The 21,813-nt window shown below is 36.5% G+C and overlaps 1 protein-coding gene across 1 annotated transcript in view; it reads right to left on the bottom strand.

Annotated features, from left to right (window-relative positions):
- Window positions 1-843: 843 nt before the first annotated feature.
- PDK1 (pyruvate dehydrogenase kinase 1) overlaps window positions 844-21,813 on the bottom strand; it is a 34,777-nt gene continuing 13,807 nt past the window's right edge. The window contains exons 9-11 of the mRNA XM_081051623.1: window positions 10,689-10,799; window positions 7,275-7,388; window positions 844-5,020 (exon numbers count right to left, since the gene is read on the bottom strand). Of these exons, the coding sequence (XP_080907749.1) occupies window positions 4,880-5,020; window positions 7,275-7,388; window positions 10,689-10,799 (366 nt within the window). The 3' untranslated portion in view covers window positions 844-4,879. The remainder of the gene's footprint in view (window positions 5,021-7,274; window positions 7,389-10,688; window positions 10,800-21,813) is intronic.

The raw sequence follows: 21,813 nt of genomic DNA, 5'->3' as shown, positions 1-21,813 counted from the left end.
AAACCTAGTATCCACTAACGTTTCCTTTTACTTTGGGTTGTTTGAATTTCTTTTGTGTGGTCTTTATTTTATAGAGCATAGTAGATAGCTTAATGCCCACAGCAATAAACTACCAGTTGCAGTAAATCAAATTCATTTCACTTAGAATGCTTCTGAGAAAATAGTTAGAGAAAAACATACAGTCTTATTTCCTTTACAGTAAATAAAATTTCAGATTGTCTTTAATAGGATACTTAACAAAAGGACAGTTGTTTACACTGAAGTGTAGTAAAAGCTGTCTTTCCCCTTGTTCAATTAAAGGTACTTGATCAAAGTACCACAATGTTCCCTCTTCTAAGAAAAAAACCAGAGAAATCTTCCATTTGTGTTGTTTTCACTGAAGAATTATCTTCTGGAAGCTCTGAGTGTAGTGGTCATAGCATTACCCAGAATACCATTGTAACTTTCTCTTTAAATTGAAATCAAGTGCTGTGATATGCTGATTGGAAATTAAAAGTGCATATAGAGGGCTAGCTCAAAAATACCCATTATTAACTTTATCCCTTTAGAAAACACAGGTTTGAGGCAAGACAATTTTTAGTTTTGCAGATTATTATAAGTCACAATAACCTTCCATGATTTGGGACTGAAATTAAACATGGAGTTTTTTCATTATAGCAATTCAAAATGACACCATTTAATGTGGTTTATGAAAATGTCCGATTATCTAAGAACCTCCAAAGTGTCTAACTAAAAATGGAATCCAATCAACTGAGTGGCTCTTAAATGATACAGGAAAAGAGAAATTTAATTCCATGATCTAGAAAAGCCATCTGAGTATGGTACTTATTTTTTTGTCTTTTTAGTCCCAGTGTTTGAATCCCATAAAAGAAGACATCCAAGTATAGAACTATGGCAAAAATACTGTGGTTTTTTATATATGAGTTAAAAATGCCCTGACCTCATAAACCTTTTGCTAAAAAAAATTTCCACCGTTTTTATTATAAACAGATATCAACATTTCAGCTCAAAAACTACAAAATTTCTGACAACATTCTATGTGACAACTACAGGAAGTACACATCTACACTTCCAGAAAATTAACTTCTGGATGAAGACAACACTCAAATGGAAGTTTCTCTGGTTTATCTTATTGGAATGAAAATTTTGTATTTTTGCTCAAAACTCTCGAATTTAACCAAGTAAAAGATAGCTGTCACTATTCCCGGGTATAAATAATAGCTTTTTCAAGACAAGAGAAAAAGACTAGTTTTGTACCAAACACAGGCAATCTTGTCTTTTTCTGTTAAAGCCTGTTGTAGTGATTGCTGAAGAAATGCAAAGACTGTAAAAAAAAAAAAAGTGGGTAGTATGATGTCTAATTCTTTCCAAACATGTGACTAGAACAAAAGATGAAATAGTTTAAAAATGCCGGAAATAAGCAAACCAGTGGTGCCTTCTTTTATCACACATAAAGTCCTTCACACTATTATAGTATTTTTTCAAGTGCATTGGGCTACACTGTAAGAAAGTTAATTATCATATATGATAGAAGTTAATCATATATGATGAAAAGTTTCTCCGGCAACAGCCATGTGTACAAATGAGCTAACTCATTTGCACGTAACACTAAGAGTTTGTGTCCCCAGTTGTTGACCTGTATTCTGTTATGGAACTTGTTGGCTTTAACAGTGGTGGGTTTTGGTCTCATCCCATCAATCAGGAATAGGATAGGAATCTATCTTTGTTTAGGTATGACTTTCAACTGGTACAAGCAGAGGGGTAATGCAGATTCAATTAAGACCTTTTCTAAAATTAGTTATATTGGGAAAAGTTACTCAAAGAGCACTTAAATATAATCTTTCAAAAAATCACACAACAGATCTTTATTTATGCAATAAGTCATCTGTGGATGTTTGGATAATGAAAATCTAAGATAACTCAAACTATACAGACTCTCCCTCTGGCTTTCTGTTAGAATACACACATCGGAAATCTAAGTTCCAAATACTTCCTCTACTGAAGATAGTGAGATTTAGTGCAAGCCAACTAACTATAAACTATTGAATGTTTACAGAATATTGACTGTTGGTGATAAAAGACTTTTACTTAAAAAAAATAATATTTTCAAAACCTAAATTGACCCAATTTAATTTTCAAAGTAAGAGTTGATCCATGTTTTCAGTTTATTACCGTTCACAAAACATTTTATAAAATAATATGGTAGACTTCCACCTCAACATCTTCATGTAAAAACTTCACAGTACAAGAAAGTGAATGCTATTGAGCATGAAGATAGCTAAAGCCAGCCAGTATTTTAAGTATAGGGCAGAATATTTTTGCGATTCTTTCTATAAAATGTTGGCACATTCACTAAATGCTCAGGTTATAAAAATCACTTGGTATCAATTCTTATCCTTCAGGATGTTTTTATAACGACATAGCATCACATTAAACGCTGGTAGACAAAATAGTGTAAAAACTCTAGAAACTTCCCAGGTGGCACAATGATTTAAAACCAACTAGGAAAAAGCATCCCTTGAAAATTTTTCTATGTAATTTTCTGTCCATTACCACAACAAAGTAAAGAGCCGTTATTATACCTAAAAAGAAGCTAAAAAAAAAAAAAAAAGATTTCACGTTTCCTCTGAAAACATCATTTCTTAGCTCTTAATAAAAAGGAAAAAGTTTAAGTTTTTTTTTTTTTAGGTGGGGGTATTGATTCATAAATAAAAACATCAAGTTTTTGTCAGTTGTACAAATGTCTCATTTAGGAAAGAAAGTAGGTAACTTTGATTCAAAAGATTCTAAAAATTTTATCATTACAAGAAAAGTGTAATTTAAAGCTAAAGAACTGTGACATATTGAACTAATAAAAATCATCTAGTAGCATATCCTATTGCTTTTCACAAAATGTATAATTAAGGAACGACAGATTAGGTAAAATCTCTTTTTCCAACATTTGGCCAGATTAGGTAAGAAGCCGAGGGCAAACCACAGACCCTGAGTCTCGGCAGCAAGATCTGTCAAATCAGGGTTCCGACCTAACTCTCCCTTACCATCTCTCCCAATTTACAAATTTACATAGAATTGTTAAGCTTATGTAATCCTTTTGTTCTAGAATGCGGTGTTTCAACTCAACGTATTTTCCAGATAGATAAAGTTTACCCCCTTTAAGTAGTAAAGCTGTTCTTTAAACAGTTAAAATCTTACTTTAAAATTTATTGTCAGTGTATTTCCCTTTCACTTTAAAGATGAGGTCTGACTGACAACAGTCTCCTCACTTCATGGTCTCCCAGATTTGGAGGCTGATGGAGTGACCAACATATACAGTTTGGGCCCTGACTCCAATTCTGTGCAACTTCAGGCCACACTCTGAGTCCCAACACAAGCATGATACCATCTGCTCTGTAGCTCTCTGTTTTAAAGCCCAATGGAGATATCGTAACATACCAAAGTATCTGTTGGCTACAAATTATCACACAAATGCAAAGGATTGTTGCAATAAGCCCAAATTGACTTTTTTCCTGTTAACCAAGTCTATATATATATATATTTTAAACTTTTATTTATTTAAGTGTGTTTTTCCAGGACCCATCAGCTCCAAGTTAAGTAGTTGTTTCAATCTAGTTGTGGAGGGAGCAGCTCACAGTGGCCCATGTGGGGATCGAACCGGCAACCTTGTGGTTAAGTGCTTGCGCTCTAACCAACTGAGCTAACCGGCCGCCCCTAGATATTTCTTATAAAATGTATGTTCTTTGTAAAGACTTATGCATTTATGGTTCTGATCCTTCTGTTATCTGGCTACTGTTCTCCAGCAGTCATTTTCTCTCCTGCTTCTAATTACGCTCCTAATTATACCAGGCTTGAGATTCAGTTTGCCATCCGAGTCTAGTAGTCTGACCTTTCAATAGGTGAAAACCAAAACCTAAAGATACGTATTATTTTAGTAAATGTGGTATCATTACTCAATTTAAAAGAATGGTTCCCTAACGAGGTGATGCGTCAGACTCACCCAAGAAGCATTTTGAGAGATTCCTGGGCTCTAGCTGTGGAGCCTAATTCAGCATGTCTGCAGTGGGACCCGGAAAGGCTCTGTCCTCAAAAGCTCCCCTAGGCAATCTCAATAACGTTCAGCTTTGGGGACTCACTGCTTTGCCTTCAATTTCTTCTCTAGAATGTTAGCAGTTGCTAGTTGGTTTTTAGTTTAAAAATTTCCCCTTGCATTTATCACATGCACATTCAAAGTAGATTGCCCTTGATTTTGGTTGAGATCCGTAAGGAACTAGTCATTACAATCTTCTGCAATAAAATTTTAAAATGATAAATTAACTTCAGAGCTAAGACAATGCATGAAGATGCTGAAAGGTGGCTGGCTCTGTACTCACAGAACAATGGTTTCTGCTTTACCTGCAGTTAGTCACTGGTAAACAGGAGGACCATCTTACCGTTGCCACTACTACATAAAGGATGGCAGGACTCGTCCAAATAACAGAAAGATGGCTAACTAGCTAATCAGTATTACTAAGAAAACATTTCCAGCAGACTTAATGAAAAGTATTTTAAAAAATCACACAGCTTCCTGTAAAAACCCAAAGACTTCCAATCTTCTGAACTCTACCAGAAAAGAGAAAAGTTGACTGAAACTACATTTGTTTAAAAATATGTTTGGTTAACTGTGAAAATATAAGTGTCAAACAGTTACAATTTCATCCTTCAGGAGATTTAACAGGCATAAATGGAATTCAGCTTCCATTTGTTCTACCCAAATAGATAACTGTGAAAAGGATACATGAAGTTATTTGGCAATAACATGAAGTTATTTGGTAGTTCTGAACACCGTCCTTTCCAAACCTAATGCAAAAGCCACATTTGGAGTTCCCAGGTGTCCCAAGTGTATCTAGGCACTGCGGAACGTTGTCATGTCTTTTGGCTCTCTGCTGGGGACACACCAGTCATCAGCCTCATGGTTGGTTTTGTAATGCTTCCAGGCAGCTTTGTTATACACTGGGAGTCTTTCTATTGATTCTGTTGACAGAGCCTGAAAGAAAAGCAGAACCTAAGTCTGGCATGTTTTTAGAATCCATTATTTGAGAAACTATACAGTAGCAATAAGGTTACTACCAATTAAACAACATTCTATTGGCTTTTGTATTTTATTCCTCGTAACACCATCTCCATACATTGTAAAATAGAGCACATATTTATAATGTGTTATTAAGTCTGTGGCACTGCCTGGCGTGCATGTTGATTTGAGTTTGTAGCTTGCAGGAAATCTACAGCCAGCCTGGAAGCCGCTGCATTGAAATCTTACACAGGTGTAATAAACGCCACTTATAAAACACAACCTAGAACAGAAGTTGGTTAACTGAAAAAGCCATGTGACTATAACAGCATAAAAATTGACACAAGCACTTTAATATACATATAATGGTACAATCACTTAATGAACTCTATTTTAGTTACTTATTAGAAAAAATATTTTTTTCAGTATAGTCCCTGTACATTTAAAAATTCAACGTCACATTATTATCAATAAATATAAAACTATGTCTAAGGCATCTTGGCTTTTGCATGAACCATTCTTGGCCCTGGGTTTGATCCTGTGTCTTTTCCTCCTGCCATTAAAGCCACCAATCTTAGTTACAGTATATGTGATTTCTGTATCATGTTTAATTGTATGTTTCAGTATATCACTACAATTAATTCACTATTCTATTTCAACTTCCTGTACATCACTGGAACCTAGATAAACTTTATGTTCCTCATCTTCTTCAAGTTGGGATACTGCAGTAGAATTTCAACCTAAGACACTGGCATTCCCCAAGATGTAGAAAATATTGAATTGGAAATTTCATTGTGATAATGTTAAGGAAGGTCTTTGACACTGATGATTTTAATGATTTATAAGACTGCCATCTATTTTTTCCAAATGGAACTAAAAACCTTTCATCTATACATTCTCTTTAAATCTGCCAGAACTGCCAGCACCCTTTGATTTAGAGACTGGATCAAAGATGTTACAATTGGTGATAAAAATATTGCCTCATATTGCCCTTTTTAAGTTCCTTAAGAGATGGTTAAAAAAAAAGAAAAGAAAAGAAAAAGAACTATTATCTTGAAAGAATTTAACCTTTTCAGATAATTTGTTTTCCAATATAAAGTCTTCAGTGCCACCTAGTGGCCAAACAAGAAACTAATCACTAAATAATTAGGTACCAACAGCCCACGGCTTAACCAATCTAGTGAATAGATGGGGCACGGTGCTCTCCATCCCTGTAAAATATACTGATCTCTGCATAATCACAGGGATCATCCCAGGCCAGCATGTTCAATGCTTCTGCGACCAGGTGAGCTATATAGGTTTACCAAGAGTCAGGTGTGCTTGTTCCCATATTTGTTTATGCAATTGCATCTATTATTGTAAATACAAAATTTAATCAAGCATTACTTAAAGTACCAACATAAAAGGAAAGGGTTCTTGAAAAATAAGACGAATATTGTTGGAAAGACTCAGAAGGAAAGTCACATAAAAATTGCTATCATCAGAGTCAGAAGACATCTGTAAAGGACTGCATAAAAATAAAAAAGGATGGGCGGCCGGATGGCTGTTGGTTAGAGCACAAGCTCTCAACAAGGTTGCCGGTTCAATTCCCGCATGGGATGGTGGGCTGCGCCCCCTGCAACTAAAGATTGAAAATGGCAACTGGACTTGGAGCTGAGCTGCGCCCTCCACAACTAGATTGAAGGACAATGACTTGGAGTTGATGGGCCCTGGAGAAATACACTGGCCCCCCAATGTTCCCCAATAAAAAAAAATTTTAATAAAAAAATTTAAAAAGGATTGTGTACTTGGTTGTTTCTTTGTTTAAAGACACCTAAAAAAATGCACTGTAGGTACAGCTTCTACGAGAAAGACAACTGAAACCTCAACCTGCAGATCCATATACAAAGACAAGACCTTGGCACTACGTCCAAAGATTTGTGGGTCAACGTCCATTCATGTGTTTTATGTTAGAATTAAATTTGTAACATATAAAAGTTTTTATGATTCCCCACTCTAACCCAACCCCCTTTTTTTCTATTAACAACCATAGTCCTGATCATTACAGATAAGAGCATTTCTTTTCCCACAGTCAAGGAGATCATTTGTCAAAACAGTAAGGTCCCATGCAAAAAGCCATATACTTCCACTTTAATATCATGAGGTAGAGGAAAACTTCATACAGTCAAATATTGGCATCTTTTCTTCGAATTAAATGAATTCTTGTTCCCTCAAGAAGACTAGTTACTACCTTAATGTAGATCACTGCATCTGTCCCGTAGCCCTCCAGGGAATACAGCTTTAGGTCTCCTTGGAAGTACTGTGCATAAAGACGCGAGATGGGCAGTCCATAACCAAAACCAGCCTGTTGCATAAGAAAAATGAAATTTTATTTATAAAGCCACACACTGAGATGTTTTTTTAATGAAAATAAATGCAACTGAGTACCCCAAGGCTATCAGAGCCTGCATCTAAGAGACCTGCTAATAAGGATCTCTTACTGATCAAGCTGGAAGCCAGCAGAGCACTACCTTAGACGACCCCCCTCTGGTCATTCAGAAGTCCTCATTCTTCTTTTTCTATAAACGACTTGTGGCGGTCTCGAAAAAGCATGTTGCTTTTCTTCTGTGGCCTGCTGTAGAGTATCCCAACACTGCTTTGGGCAATAGCATATAAAACATGTTCTCTCTTCTCTTTCAGAAGAGTAGAAAAAGCCTCGTTGCAGCCTAAAAGATATATCTCATGACTTCCATACCATGAATTTCCAGCCTGTGTTCTGAACCTGGAAGAGATCCATAATAGGTCTACTTTCTTCTCACTAACAGGTCACTTCCCTGCTTAAAAATCTTCAAAGCACAGACCTCCCACCCCCGTCCTCAACCCATTGCCTTGAGATAAAAATCCAAGCTTCTAAAAGGAGATTTCAAGATCTGATGAGATTAGGTCTCTGCCTCCCACTTTATGGTTCAGCTAAACTAAATCTCCTGCTCTTCAGTTCCTCAAACACATCAAGCTATTTTTCACTTCTGAGTCTTTCTTCTTCCTGTTCCCATATCCAGAATGGCCTTCTTTACCTGGATAAATCCTACTAATTCTTTAATACAAAGCAAAATATTTAGATAAATGTAAAAACGGCTTTTATCACCAAGTCAGACATTCAATGACGTTCCATATTACACTTCAGTTAAGACCGCATGTGGATTCAGGAACCAGAGCACTAACACATCCAGGCTCCAGCCTGACCGACCTCCACCATTTATTACCTGATTTTTCTGACTTAGAGTTTCTGTTCAGCCCTCCAAATCAACTATCCATTCTCCACATTTCTCCTTGCCCTGGGAGGCTGACCTGAATGGATGACGCCAGCGAATTCCTGTGCCCTCTGCTTCCAGGGGGTCCCATCAGTGGGGAACCCAGTAGGAGTTCAGCAGGAGTCAAGTCTGGGCATCGGCTCCCCTGCTTCCCGCCCGCTGAGGTTGCTTCCCTTGGGCAGGCTGGGCCCCTTGATAGTAAGCAGCTCCTTCTGCAACCTTACCTTCTTCCGGGTTCTGCTCATTTCTCCTTCTTTTCTCTTTGATTCTGGGTGGTGACAGCTCTACTCCTGCTAGTCCTGGATTCCTGTACTATCTACTCACAGCTCTGCAATTTGTCTCTTTGTAAATAAGCCTTCCTTAATTATCAGAATTTGGGTGAGGTCTTTTCTGTTGGGACCCTGATTGATAAGTTAATTAGTTCCAGAAATGGCCCCAAGAAAACTGCTCAGCAGGTGGCTCAGGACCCCAGGTGGCTGATCTGCTTTATCACCACTTCTCCCACAACCACACCTGTGCACTTGTGGGGCCTCCCGCAGAAACAGTTCACAGAGACGAAAAGCAGCACGGGCCTGGTCCACACTGACGGACCTACACTGCATGCCAGCACCCGCCAGAAGTGGGCTGCTTTTTCCCCGCCGCCTCTCTCAGGGGCAGGAGGGAAAGGAAACCCTACCAGTGGGCACCACTTGAGGTGGACCAGCTACATGGAGGCATGGGCAGTGGCAAACGGGCTGCTGGCTGGTCAAGGACTTAAAAAGAACAGCACTGAATAGCTGCTGAGGTCCAGGGGAGGTCTGGAAGAGGGAAGTGTGGATGGTCTTCTCTGAATGGACTTAACAGTGTGAAGATATTCCATCTATGTAGCTGCCCGCTGGAAGGCATCCACGCGGAGGAAGTTCTCAGGAATCAGGCAGACAAGGTGCCCGCTGCCGTGGCTGTCACGCAGCCTTTTTCCAGCTGCCCCAGTGCGTGCTGCCTGGGTTCACTTACAAAGTGGTCATGACATCGGGAAGGAGGCTCTGAAAGCTCCATAGTAGTCTTCCCCTCGGCAAGGCCGTGTAGAATCTTAGGGGAGCCTGTGCCATGTCAGACTCGTTTTCCTAACAATTCACATACATTTTGCATCCTAAACAACAAACACTTAAATGGTATTGACTGTGTGCCAGGCACTATAGAAAGTATTTTTACGTATATTAACTTACTTAATCTTCACAATAACTCAATTTTTTAAATGGGGGAAACAGTGGTATTAAAAGGTCCATAGTTTTCCCAAGGCTATACAGCCAGGATGTGGTGGAGTTAGGAATGGAACCAGACAGTTTGGTCCAGAGTCTGGATTAGGATGCGATGCCACCCTCCACAAAAATTCTACAATATTTGTTTATTACAAAAGCAGTACATCCCATCTCACCCCTTACTTCTTAGGATACAATCAGAATCTAAGAAGACGCTGATATTTATTATTTGACCTTTTCTGCCCTTGGCACATGGATGCCTACCCTGGATGTCACATCTCAATTTGAGAAGCATATAGCTGGAGCATTTTAAGTTTGGTAAGATAGGAACTACATTACAATTGTAGCTACTGGATTTGTGCTGTGTAACAGGTAAAACTATTAGAATGAAGTTCTTTTAGTAACTTCCTAGAAAGAGACAAAAACAGATCCATCTTATTCTGTGTTTCATCCCTTTACAGCACAACTCCAGTATCTATGCCAGAGAAGATTCAGTCTATAACAACAGTTCTTCCAGAATTATAGGTCAGAGATTTGGTAAAGCACTTTTCTGCAGTTTGGAGAACAAAGATGAAGTCAGTTCAAAAGCTAATCTTAATAAACCTGAAAATAAGTGATTAAAATCAACAAAAAATACCAGCAAAACAATTATGATTTGAGCCATTTCCAGGTTGGTGACTAAACTGATCAAAACTCTAGTCTTATTGCTGAGTCTAGAATATGAAAGATTTCTAATTATAAATACCTAAGGGGAAAAAAAATCAACACTGACAATTGAATCAGTATGGACCAAATACCAGTAAAACTGCTAATTTAGTCCTCACATTAGAAATAGTGTATCAAAATGTGGTTTACCACATGAAAACTACTGACATATCACCATCAAGCTTGCCAACAAAACCTTTAAAACAATATTCTTTGTTTTATGCTCTTCTATCAAAAGAAAGAAAACTAACCAAAGGCTGTTTAAATTTAGAGGAAAGCGTCTTTTTCTAATAGCTTCCCTTCTTCCTTGTGGCGTATTCTACACAATGGCTTAACTGATTTATTTCGTAACCGATGTATTTTTGGCACTTCACAAAAATACACTTCATTATGTCTTGATCACATACATACCAGGGGCACTGCTCGAGACGTCTCGACCCGAGGCCGGGGTGCAGTTGAGTACATGTAGTTGAAGAGTCTGTCAATTTTCCTCAAAGGAACACCACCTCCTCGGTCACTCATCTGAGATGAGAAAGGGTCATGTTCCATAAACCAAGTGCCATAAACAGCAAAATACCAATGCTTACTCAGTGCCCAGTTTAACTGCTGGCTGGAGAGTACGGCTTTTCAAAATGAATATCATGCAATCCAAATCGCGAACATAAACATTTCTCTCACTGCTGGACTTAAACAACTCCGCTAATGTGTAGAATCTTAATACATAGTAAACTTCATCATAATACAAATTCAATGCTGCGGCTTTGGGTATCTTTACTGAAGTTTCACTAACAGTGCAGAGGACAGAATACAGTATAAACTAAGCCTATCTCACATGTAAGAATAAATTTGTTATTCCATTCTGGTGGGCAGTCAGGCAACCAGATGAAAAATGTATGAACCCTTTGCCCCAACAATGTTTATCCTAAAAAAGTAATCAGAAAAGTATGCAAAGAATGTGTGAGAATTTCTATCACAGCACTTTTGGAGAATAGCCAAAACTGGATTACAACCTCAATGGGGAATATTAAGTAAACTAATGGACATTCTAAAACAGAATGCTATTTAGCCATTAAATATTAGGTAGAACTACATGTACTTGCATGAGAGGTGTTCACAAAATATTGTTAAGTAGCAAAAAGTTATGAAGAAGCATTTATAATATTCTAATTTTATAAAAATTATATTATAAAAAGTCTGTAATTATGTATACTTTTATTGTGTACAGAATTATGAGTGATTTTCTTTTGAGTTTTTAAGTTGATGAAATTTTTCAAAATTATTTTTATTATGGAAAAAATAGTCTAATTTTAATTTTCAGGGAGGAGAAAAAACAGAACCACTTGACTGTGTTTTAGTCTCATCTACCAGCCATTTCTCCGCACAGACGCCCAGACAACTTTCTGGTGAGTTTATAAGGTACATAGATTTTTGTATCATTCTTTTGTCATTTTCCAACTCAAATTATACGGTAGGCTGGATTTAATAACTTATTTACAGGTTATCTTCATTTTTTTCCTTTCACAGTTAACATGGACTTATTTTCCTAGCTATTGTACACCTTATACTCTAATCTACTACAGCCATTTTCCTTCGTCATAAAATCTAAATTGATTCTCCTATGCATAACATTAACAGAGTTGGCATATACACACAAATCTGCTTTCAACATAGGTATGTAGGTACGCAGAGAGATAAAAAATAGTACTGAGCGATTATATATTAAAAAGTCAACAGGCCTGATGGCTTATAGCTGAGTTTTTATATAGTCTTTAAAAATCTTTGCAGTAGGGCCGGCCTGGTGGCTCAGGTGGTTGGAGCTCCGTGCTCCTAACTCCTAAGGCTGCCGGTTCGATTCCCACATGGGCCAGTGGGCTCTCAACCACAAGGTTGCGGGTTCAACTCCTCGAGTCCCGCAAGGGATGGTGGGCAGCGCCCCCTGCAACTAAAGATTGAACATGGCACCTTGAGCTGAGCTGCCACTGAGCTCCCGGATGGCTCAGTTGGTTGGAGCGCGTCCTCTCAACCACAAGGTGGCCGGTTCGACTCCCACAAGGGATGGTGGGCTGCACCCCCTGCAACTAGCAACGGCAACTGGACCTGGAGCTGAGCTGCGCCCTCCACAACTAAGACTGAAAGGACAACAAATTGAAGCTGAACGGCACCCTCCACACTAAGATTGAAAGGACAAAAGCTTGACTTGGAAAAAAAAAAATAAGGCCTGGAAGTACACACTGTGCCCCAATAAAGTCCTGTTCCCCTTCCCCAATAAAAATCTTTTAAAAAAAACACCAGAAAAACTTTACAGTATGTATATACAGTAAGTCCTCAATGTCATCGATAGGTTTTTGGAACTATGGTGAAATGACGTATAAGGAAACCAATTTCACCATTAGACTAATTGATATAAACAAAAGGTAAGTTCCTACAGCATCTCATTTAGTTATAACTAAATGATGTTGAATAAATGATATTATTCGAGGACCTGCTGTATATTACTTTCATAATGAAAATTAGTTATTTTAATTTTTAAAATAAAAATCTGCTTTGAAATACTATTTGAAGACTTGCCTCTGATCTATCTCGTTAGATAATTGCAGGATAAAAATATACAAGGACTTTATTAAGAACCTGTGTGTAGCATTATGCTTCAGATTGGTCTTAACCATGAATTCAAAGCCCTATGAAGAGATTTATTTTAGTGAGATGAATAAAGAGCTCTGCATATTTTCTGAGACTCATCAATCTGTTAATTATTCATCCCTTAATTTAATGCTTTGCTGCATAATCGCTGGTTACATGAGTAGGAAGCGTGAAAGTTCTATAAATATTAACTAAATAAACAGCATATTAGAATAGATATGAAGGTAAAAAGGTAAAATTCAATAAATATTTCCTGGTTTTCCTTAACCTTCTGGCCAAAAAGACTATCGCATCCACTAGGTATGAAACAAGAAGTTGGTTTCTAGCCATAGGCTAGTACGAGAAAAGCAGAGAGTGAAGCAGAAAGGACAGAGGCTTCTTATTCTAGGTGAAGGGTTAGGTAAGCTAAGCCATAGGAATAGTTAAAAACTGATAAAGGTAACTTCCTTTGCTCTGCAGCGCAAAACACAATAAACTGGGACCAATAGATTTTTATAGCTGGTCAAGAGTTTCCAAGAGAGTTGTAAGAGATGCTATTATACCAGAGGATCTGAGTTCTTTGGGAAAAGGGAGGGAGGGAATAAAGGGAGAGGTAGACGCTGGTCTGTATATATTTAAGACAAGAAGAATGGCACGCTTGATGACAAATATATTGAGAAAGAGATGTAAAAATTAAATTTAAAAACATCTCTGATTAACATAACTTGAAGAAAACAAATCTTGACTCACGGGAACATTCGTAAGCCTGTGCCAAGGAAAAGGAAAGAGATTATGAAAGAGCCAGGTGGTGGGGAGTAATGTCAACAGGAAGGCTGAGGAAGAGAAGTTTGCCAATTATTTTTAAAGTTTTCTCTTCCATGCATGAAATTACCACTTCTCAATGTCGATTAACCAAGAGTTGCCATTCCTAACTTCCTGTTCCTCGTAATACCGGGCTCCCTCAGCTAGTTCATGTGAGTTCCAGGTCCAAGGGAAATGAACCACTGCTAACTTGATGACAGCTCTGAAGGCAGGAAATTTACTAACCCTGAACTCACCCAGAGCTCCTGAAATTTCTTACTCAACAGCTTTTTCAATGTCAAGTTTATAAAATCATCAACAGTGAATGAACCAAGACATTTACATTTTAATTTAAAAGGCATGTGGGTATACCATTTACACGATTTACTGAGTAGAGACTAAACACAAAATCTGAAAGAGTAGCTAGAGTTCTAAGACAGAAAAATAATAATAAATCTTTCACAAGATTTTCAGCAGAGGGATAAAAAATGAAAAATGTCAGTAATTTGAACAAACTAAAGAATGGGGGGGGAAAACCCAGGCCTTGACCTTGAAAGTCTAAGATAAGTGATGTGGATGAAAGCTCTCCTGAAAAAAATTAAAGCAAGCATTTAACACATAAAGATAGAACAAGAGTAAATGTAGTCATGTGACCTTGGATGTGAGGAGGAAAAGTAAAAGGTAGAGGCAGAGCCTCATATACAGGTAGGGCTTTTATAGGGGCTTCCAGAACAGTCTGTTCAAGATCCTTATGAGCCTTTTTTTAAAAAAAGAAAACAGCTCTATTGAAATATAATTCATATATTATACAATTTACGCATTTAAAGAACACAACTCGATGTTTTTAAATATATTCACAGATACGTGCAAACCATCAACACAGTCAATTTTAGAGTATTTTCATTACCTCAAAAAGAAACCCTGGAGTCTTTATTGATTCTTAAACAACCACTAGTCTACTTTTTGCCCCTTTATAGTTGCATAGTCTGGATATTTCATATAAATAGAATCATATGATATATGGTCTTCTGTGATTCATTTCTTTCACTTTGCATAATGTTTTCAATGTTCTAGCATGTACCAATACGTCATTCTTCTTGTGGCCACATAATATTCCATTGGATGGATATAACACATTTTGTTAAGCCATTCATCAATTGATGAACATTTGGGCTGTTTCCAGTTTTTGACTATTGTGAATAATGCTGCTATGAACATCCATGTGTAAGTTTTTGCTTGAAAATCTGTTTTTAAACCTTCAGAGTATATACATACCTAGAAGTGGAAATGCTGGGTCATTATGAACCTTTCTTTACACCAAACGATCACATTCCCTAAGCAAAGGTGTCCACAAGCACAGAATGAGTCTCTGGTGAGTGCCTAGGAGCTCAGTGAACCTGGATCCATGCAGTGATGGATGTAATAGAAGCATCTGCAGACCAGTATACTAAAGCATAAGAACCAGAAGCAGAAAGAAGATACAAGAAAGATCATGCTATAGCATAACTGAAGCTCCAAAGAAGAAGACGTAAGGGACTTGTTCTGAACCAAGTAAACCTAGTGGGCAAGTAGCTGACACATAACTAACCAAAAAATAGACACACATTGCCATTTGCGACGATGTGGACGGACCTAGAGAACACTATGCTAAGTAAAATAAGTCAGACAGAGAAAGACAAATACCATATGATCTCACTTATATGTGTAATCTAAAGAACTGAATAAATGAGCAAAGTAAACAGAAATAGTCTCAGAGATACAAAGAAAAAACTGAGGGTTGCTAGATGGGAGGGGGCTGGAGATAAGGGAGAAGGGAAGGGGATTAGAAAGCACAAACTGGTAACTACAACATTGCCACGGGGATATGAAAGATAGTTTGGAGAACATAATCAATAATGTTGTAAAGATTTTGTAAGGTATCAGATGGGCACCTGTCTTATTAGGGAGACCACTTCATGGACGGTGTAGATGTCTGATCACTGCGCTGTACACCTGAAGCTGAAGTTGAATAATATTGTATGTCAACTATTATATAATTTTATAGTCACGGGATATGGAGTTCAGCATAGGGAATAGAGTTAGTGGAATTGTAATAGATATGTACTATATCAGGGAGGCAGTAGATTGGGGAGGTTGTCACTGTGGAGGGTGAAATGTCTGGCTATTGCATTGTTTTGTGCACCTGAAACTAACAAAAATAAAAAAAATAGACACACATTAGCATCTGGGCTTAAAAAAAAAAGTGACACATTCACATTACTTTTTCAGCAAACAGATGGTACTGCCATATATTTATTTGTGCTTCACTCTTTTAAATGAATAGCCAAGAAAGATAAACAGAAAAAAGAAATTCAGAGGTAACAGTGTACACAGAAGAGGCATATTAATTTTTTAAAAAACAGCTATCATTAATATCTTCAGAATGATAAAAAGAAGATAAAACTAGAAGAGAATACTATTAAAAACATAATAAAAAATAAGAGTTCTTGGAAGTTTATAATAACATAGTGAAACTAAAAATTCAATAGAAGGGAATTTAAAGTCAAGGAAATCTCATAGAATAGAATAAAAAATTAGAGATATAAAACAGGAGAAAAAAGATATGAAAAAATAGAGTATCATTTCATGAAGCCCAACATTCTCCAAATATGACGATCAGAAAGAGAAACAGTATGGAAGAAAGTATCAAGGAAACAGTAGAAATTCTACATTCTAACGGGCCAAGCTTAGTGAATAAGTAAAGGTCTCGACAAAGTCATGTCATTATGAAATTTCAGAACAGAACTGAAGATCTTAAAAGCTTCAGTTAAAACAAATAAAACAACAAAACTTCATAACTAAAACTGGTCACATACAAAGGAATGGAATTGGAATAAGCCTAAGTCTTCTCAAAAGGAACAGGAGGAATACATCAGCAAGAAGAGTAGAGAAAGGAGTTCCAAAAAGTCTCTGCTCCATCAAAGCACCAAGAAAAAGGCAAAAAATTGTCAGACTCAACTTTGTTCAGCTCTGGAAATTAACCAAAGTCTTGCAGCAATCTCGGGAGTATAGACATGACAAACAACTATGAGATTTGTGGTGTTTTAACTTGGCTTATTCCCAACACTCTCCCATCAATAATATGCAATTGGAGTGAAATCAGCAGCCCGGCAGCCACTGGGGAGGCTGTCTTTTTCTGTCCCAATTCTGAGCTCCCAATGCAAAACGTCTTGCCTGCACCCACTCCCCATCGTCAGAAACATTTATCAAAAATAACTAAAGGTAACTGATTAATTTGAGGGCCCCCTGCGGCAGTACACAGCATTTAAGGCAAACAACAGGCTAATCAAAAAGCTCAACAGGAAAAGCTAGGGAATGAGATGTGCATAGAGGCTTAGAAAAGCTCAGGGATACCCTGAGAATCCAGAAGATCATGTCCAGGCCTAGGGCTATGCTCATGTTTAGGAAAAACCTGAACTGGGATGGTTAAACTAATATCAGACAAAATATACTTTAACACAAAAATTGTTATTAGAGAACGTCAACTATAATTGAACATATATGTGTGTGTGTGTGTGTGTGTGTGTGTTTTACCTCTGTTTTACCTCTGACTGACCTTGAGGTTCTGTATAAGCAGGATCTAAAAGTTAAGTAGAGTTAACATATTCAAAGTACTGAAAGAAAAAGACTAGCAACCAACAATTCTATATTCAGCAAAATTATCTTTCAAAAATGAAGGAAAAATTGAAACATTCTCAAATGAGCAAAAACTGAAAGAGTTCATCAGTGGTAGACCTGTCCTATTAAGAAATATTAAAGGGGATCCTTCAGCCTGAAATGAAAGAACACTAGACAGTATATTGAATCCACATGAAGAAATAAAGAGCCCCAGGAAAAGTAACTACATAAGTAGACATAAAAGATAGTATAAGTGTATTTTTCAATTTTTCTCTATCTTAAAGACAATTGCACAGAGCAATAATTACAAATCTGTGTAGATGGACATACAATGTATAAGTATGTATGTTTTATGACAATAACAGTACAAAAGATGGGGAGGGGAAGGAAAAGGACCTATATAAAACAAAGTCTGTATATACTATTAAAATCAAGTTGGTGTTAATCTGAACTAGATTGTTACACATAAAGATGTTAAATGTAATCCTAGGACAAACACTAACAAAATAACTCAAAAAAATATAACAAAAGAAACAAAAAGGAAGTTAAAGTGGTACACTAGAAAATATTATTTTAACCAAAAAAGGCATAGGTAATGAAGAAACAATCAAAAGAGATATTAAGATATAGAGAATACAAATGACAACATGGTAAACATAAATCCTACATTAACTAAGAGTAATTACATGAAACATAACTGGCTTGAACACTCCAATTAAAAGGTGGACACTGGCAGTATGGATTAAAAAAACTTATGCTATTTACAAAAGACACACTTTAGATTCAAAGATACAAACAGGGTGAAAGTAAAATCTTGGAAAAAGATACACCATGAAAACAGAAACCAAAAGAGAGCTGGGATGGTTAAACTAATATCAGACAAAATATACTTTAACACAAAAATTGTTATTAGAGAACGTCAACTATAATTGAACATATATGTGTGTGTGTGTGTGTGTGTGTGTGTACACACAAATACAGTCATGGGATGTGACGTATAGCAGAGGGAATATAGTCAATGGAATTGTAACAACTATATAGGATGTCAGAGGGACAGAGATGGTGGGGGGGAATATCCCTTTATGAGGGGTGTAAATGTCTATTACATTGTTTTGTACATCTGAAACTAAAACAAAAACAAAAACAAAAAACACACAATGGGAAAGTCCAGAGATTCAAGGGTATAACAATGAAAGTGACTGACAGAAATCAACTTTTTTTCAAGCTGAGGTTAGTCAGATGCCCTTTTAAAAAAAGGTTTGTACTTTATTAGTAATTGTAAATAAATATTCAAATGAAAAAAATTGTTATTAGAGGCAAAGAAAGACATTTTACAATGATAAAACATCAATACGTCAAAAAGATGTAAAATTATAAACATGTACATTTAACAACAGAGCTCAAAAATATACAAAGTAAAAACTGACAGAACTGAAGGAAGAAATAGACAACTCCACAATAATAGTTGGAGACTTCAGTTCCCCACTTTCACTAATGGATATGACAACTAAACAGAACAACAAGGAAACAGGAGAATTCAACAACACTATAAACCAAGAAGGCCTAACGGCTATCTATAGAACACTCCATGCAACTGCAGAATACACAATTTTCTAAAGTACACATGGAACATATGTTGGGCCATAAAACAAGTCTCAATAAACATAAAAGGATTAAAATCATACAAACTGTATTTCTGGCCACAGTAGAATGAAATTAGAAATCGATAACAGAACAAAATGTGGAAAATTAACAAGTACATGCAAATTAAACACCACACTCCTAAAAACCAATGGGCCCAAGAAGAAATCACAAGGGAAATGAGAAAATACTTTGAGATGAATAAAAATGAAAACACAACATTAAAAACGTATGGGATACAGAGAAAGCAGTGCCTAGAGGGAAAGGTATAACTGTAAAATATCTAAAATCAATTACCTAAACTTCCACCCTAAGAAACTAAAAAAAGAGGAAACTAATTCCAAAGCAAGCAAAAGGAAGGAAATAATACAGATTAAAGTGGAAATTAATGAAATATAGAAAAGCAATGGAGAAAAATCAAAATAATAAGTTGGGTTTTTGAAAAGATTATCAAAATTGACAAACTTTTAGCTAGACTGACCAAGAAAAAAGGGAGTAGACTGAAATGAATAAATGCAGAAATGAAACTAGAGACGTTACTACTAATCTTACAAAAGTAAAATGGATTCTGAGGGAATACTGTGAACAATTCTATGCCAACAAATTAAATAAGCTATGTAAAATGGATAAATTCTTAGAAAGACACAAATTACAGAAACTATCTCAGGAACAAAGAGAAAATCTGAATAGACTTATAACAAATGAACAGATTGAACTAGTAATTAAAAATCTTCTCACAATGACAAGCTCAGGCACAGATGGCTTCCAATGGTGGATCCTAGCAAATATTTAAAGAACATACACCAATCCTTCACAAACATCTAAAATATAGGAAATGGGGAACACTTCCCAACACATTCTAGAAGCTAGTATTACCCTGATACCAAAACCAGACATCATATATCTACAAACCAATAAACATCTTTATGAATATAAATGCAAAAATCCTCAATGAACCAGAGAGAGAGAGAGAGAGAGAGAGAGAGAGAGAGAGAGAGAGAGAGAAAGTAAAAAGTGAGACCTACCTCAGGAATGCAAAGTTGACTCAACACACAAAAATCAATAAATGTAATACACCAAGTGACAGAATAAAAAATCACATAATCATCTCTATCTATGCAGAAAAAGCATCTCACAAAATCCAAATCCTTTCATGATAAAAACACTCAGCAAACTAGGAATAAAAGTGAACTTTCTCAACCTAATAAATGGTTATGAAACACCAGCTAATGTGTTCATTTCAGCAGCACATACACTAAGAAAAACCAGCTAACATCATACTTCATGGTTAAGACTAATAGCTTTCGCAAGATCAAAAAACACAAAGGTGTCTCCTGTCACCACTTCTATTCAGCATTGTACTGGAGGTTCTAGCTACACCAATTAAGCAAGGGAAAAAAACTCAGATTGGAAAGGAAGAAGTAAAATTATCTCTATTTGCAGATGACATGATTTGTATATAGAAAATCCTAAAGAATCCACAAAAATTATTAGAACTAATAAAGGAGTTTAGCAAGATTGCATGTTACATATAAGATCAGTATACAAAAAAATCAGTTATATTCCCGTACACTGGCAATGAACAATCCAAAAATGAAATTTTTAAAAAAAATTCCATTTATAATAGCCCCCACAAGAATAAAATACTTAGGAAAAAAATTAACAAAAGAAGTATAAGATGTACACTGAAAATCACATTTCTTGTTGAAAGAAATTAAAGACCTAAATAAGTGGAAAGAGCTCCTGTTCATGAATTACAAGACTTAATTGATCTCTACATTAAACACAATACCAATCAAAACTGAAGCTGCTGTTTTTTTGCAGAAACTGACATACTGATACTAAAATTCTTATAAAAATGGAACCCACACTAGCCAAAACAATCTTTAAGTAGAAGAAAAAAGTTGGAGGACTGAAACACTTGCACATTTCAAAGCTTACAGCAAAGCTATAATAATCAAGACAGGCGCAGAAGAGACATATAGATGAACGGAATAGAACTGAGAATCCAGAAATAAACCCATACATTTATGATCATTGATTTTTGACAAGGGTGACAAGAAAATTCCATGAAGTATAGTTTTTTCACAAACGGTATTGGGACAACTGGAGGTCTACATGCAAAAGAAAGAAATTAGATCCCTACCTCAAACCATTTATAAATATTAACTCAAAATGGATCAAAGACATAAATATAAGAACTAAAACAATAAAACTCTTAGAAGGAAAAACTGGTGTAAATTTTTGTGACTTTGGATTAGGCAACGGTTTCTTCGATGTGACACTAAAAGCACAAGCAATAAAAAAAAAGAAAAAATAGAACAACTGTAATTCCTCAAAATTAAAAACTTTTGTGTTTCAAAGGGCACTATCAAGAAAGTGAAAAGATAAGCTACAGAATAGAACATTTGCAAAGCTTATAGCTTATCAGGGACTGGTATTTACAATAGGAAATACAGAGAGAACTCTTATAACTCAACAATAAAAAGACAAATAAATCACTTAAAAACTGAGCAAAGGATCTTAATTGATGCATCTTCAGATATACAAAGGCCAGTTAGCACACAAAGATGCCTGACATCACCAATCATTTGGGAAATACAAATTAAAACCACAATGAGATACCACTCACACCCATTAGAACGGCTATAATCAAAAAGGCTGGGGCAGCTGGATGGCTCAGTTGGTTACAGCACGAGCTCTGAACAACAGAGTTGCAGGTTTGATTCCCACATGGGCTAGTGAGCTGCACCCTTCACAACTAGACTGAAAACAACGAGCTCCCATTGAGCTTCCGGAGGGGCGGCTGGATGGCTCA

Source organism: Rhinolophus hipposideros (genome assembly GCF_964194185.1).
Source record: "Rhinolophus hipposideros genome assembly, chromosome: 6".
NCBI classification, from domain to species: Eukaryota; Metazoa; Chordata; class Mammalia; order Chiroptera; family Rhinolophidae; genus Rhinolophus; species Rhinolophus hipposideros.
This window is presented reverse-complemented; position numbering and strand designations above follow the sequence as displayed.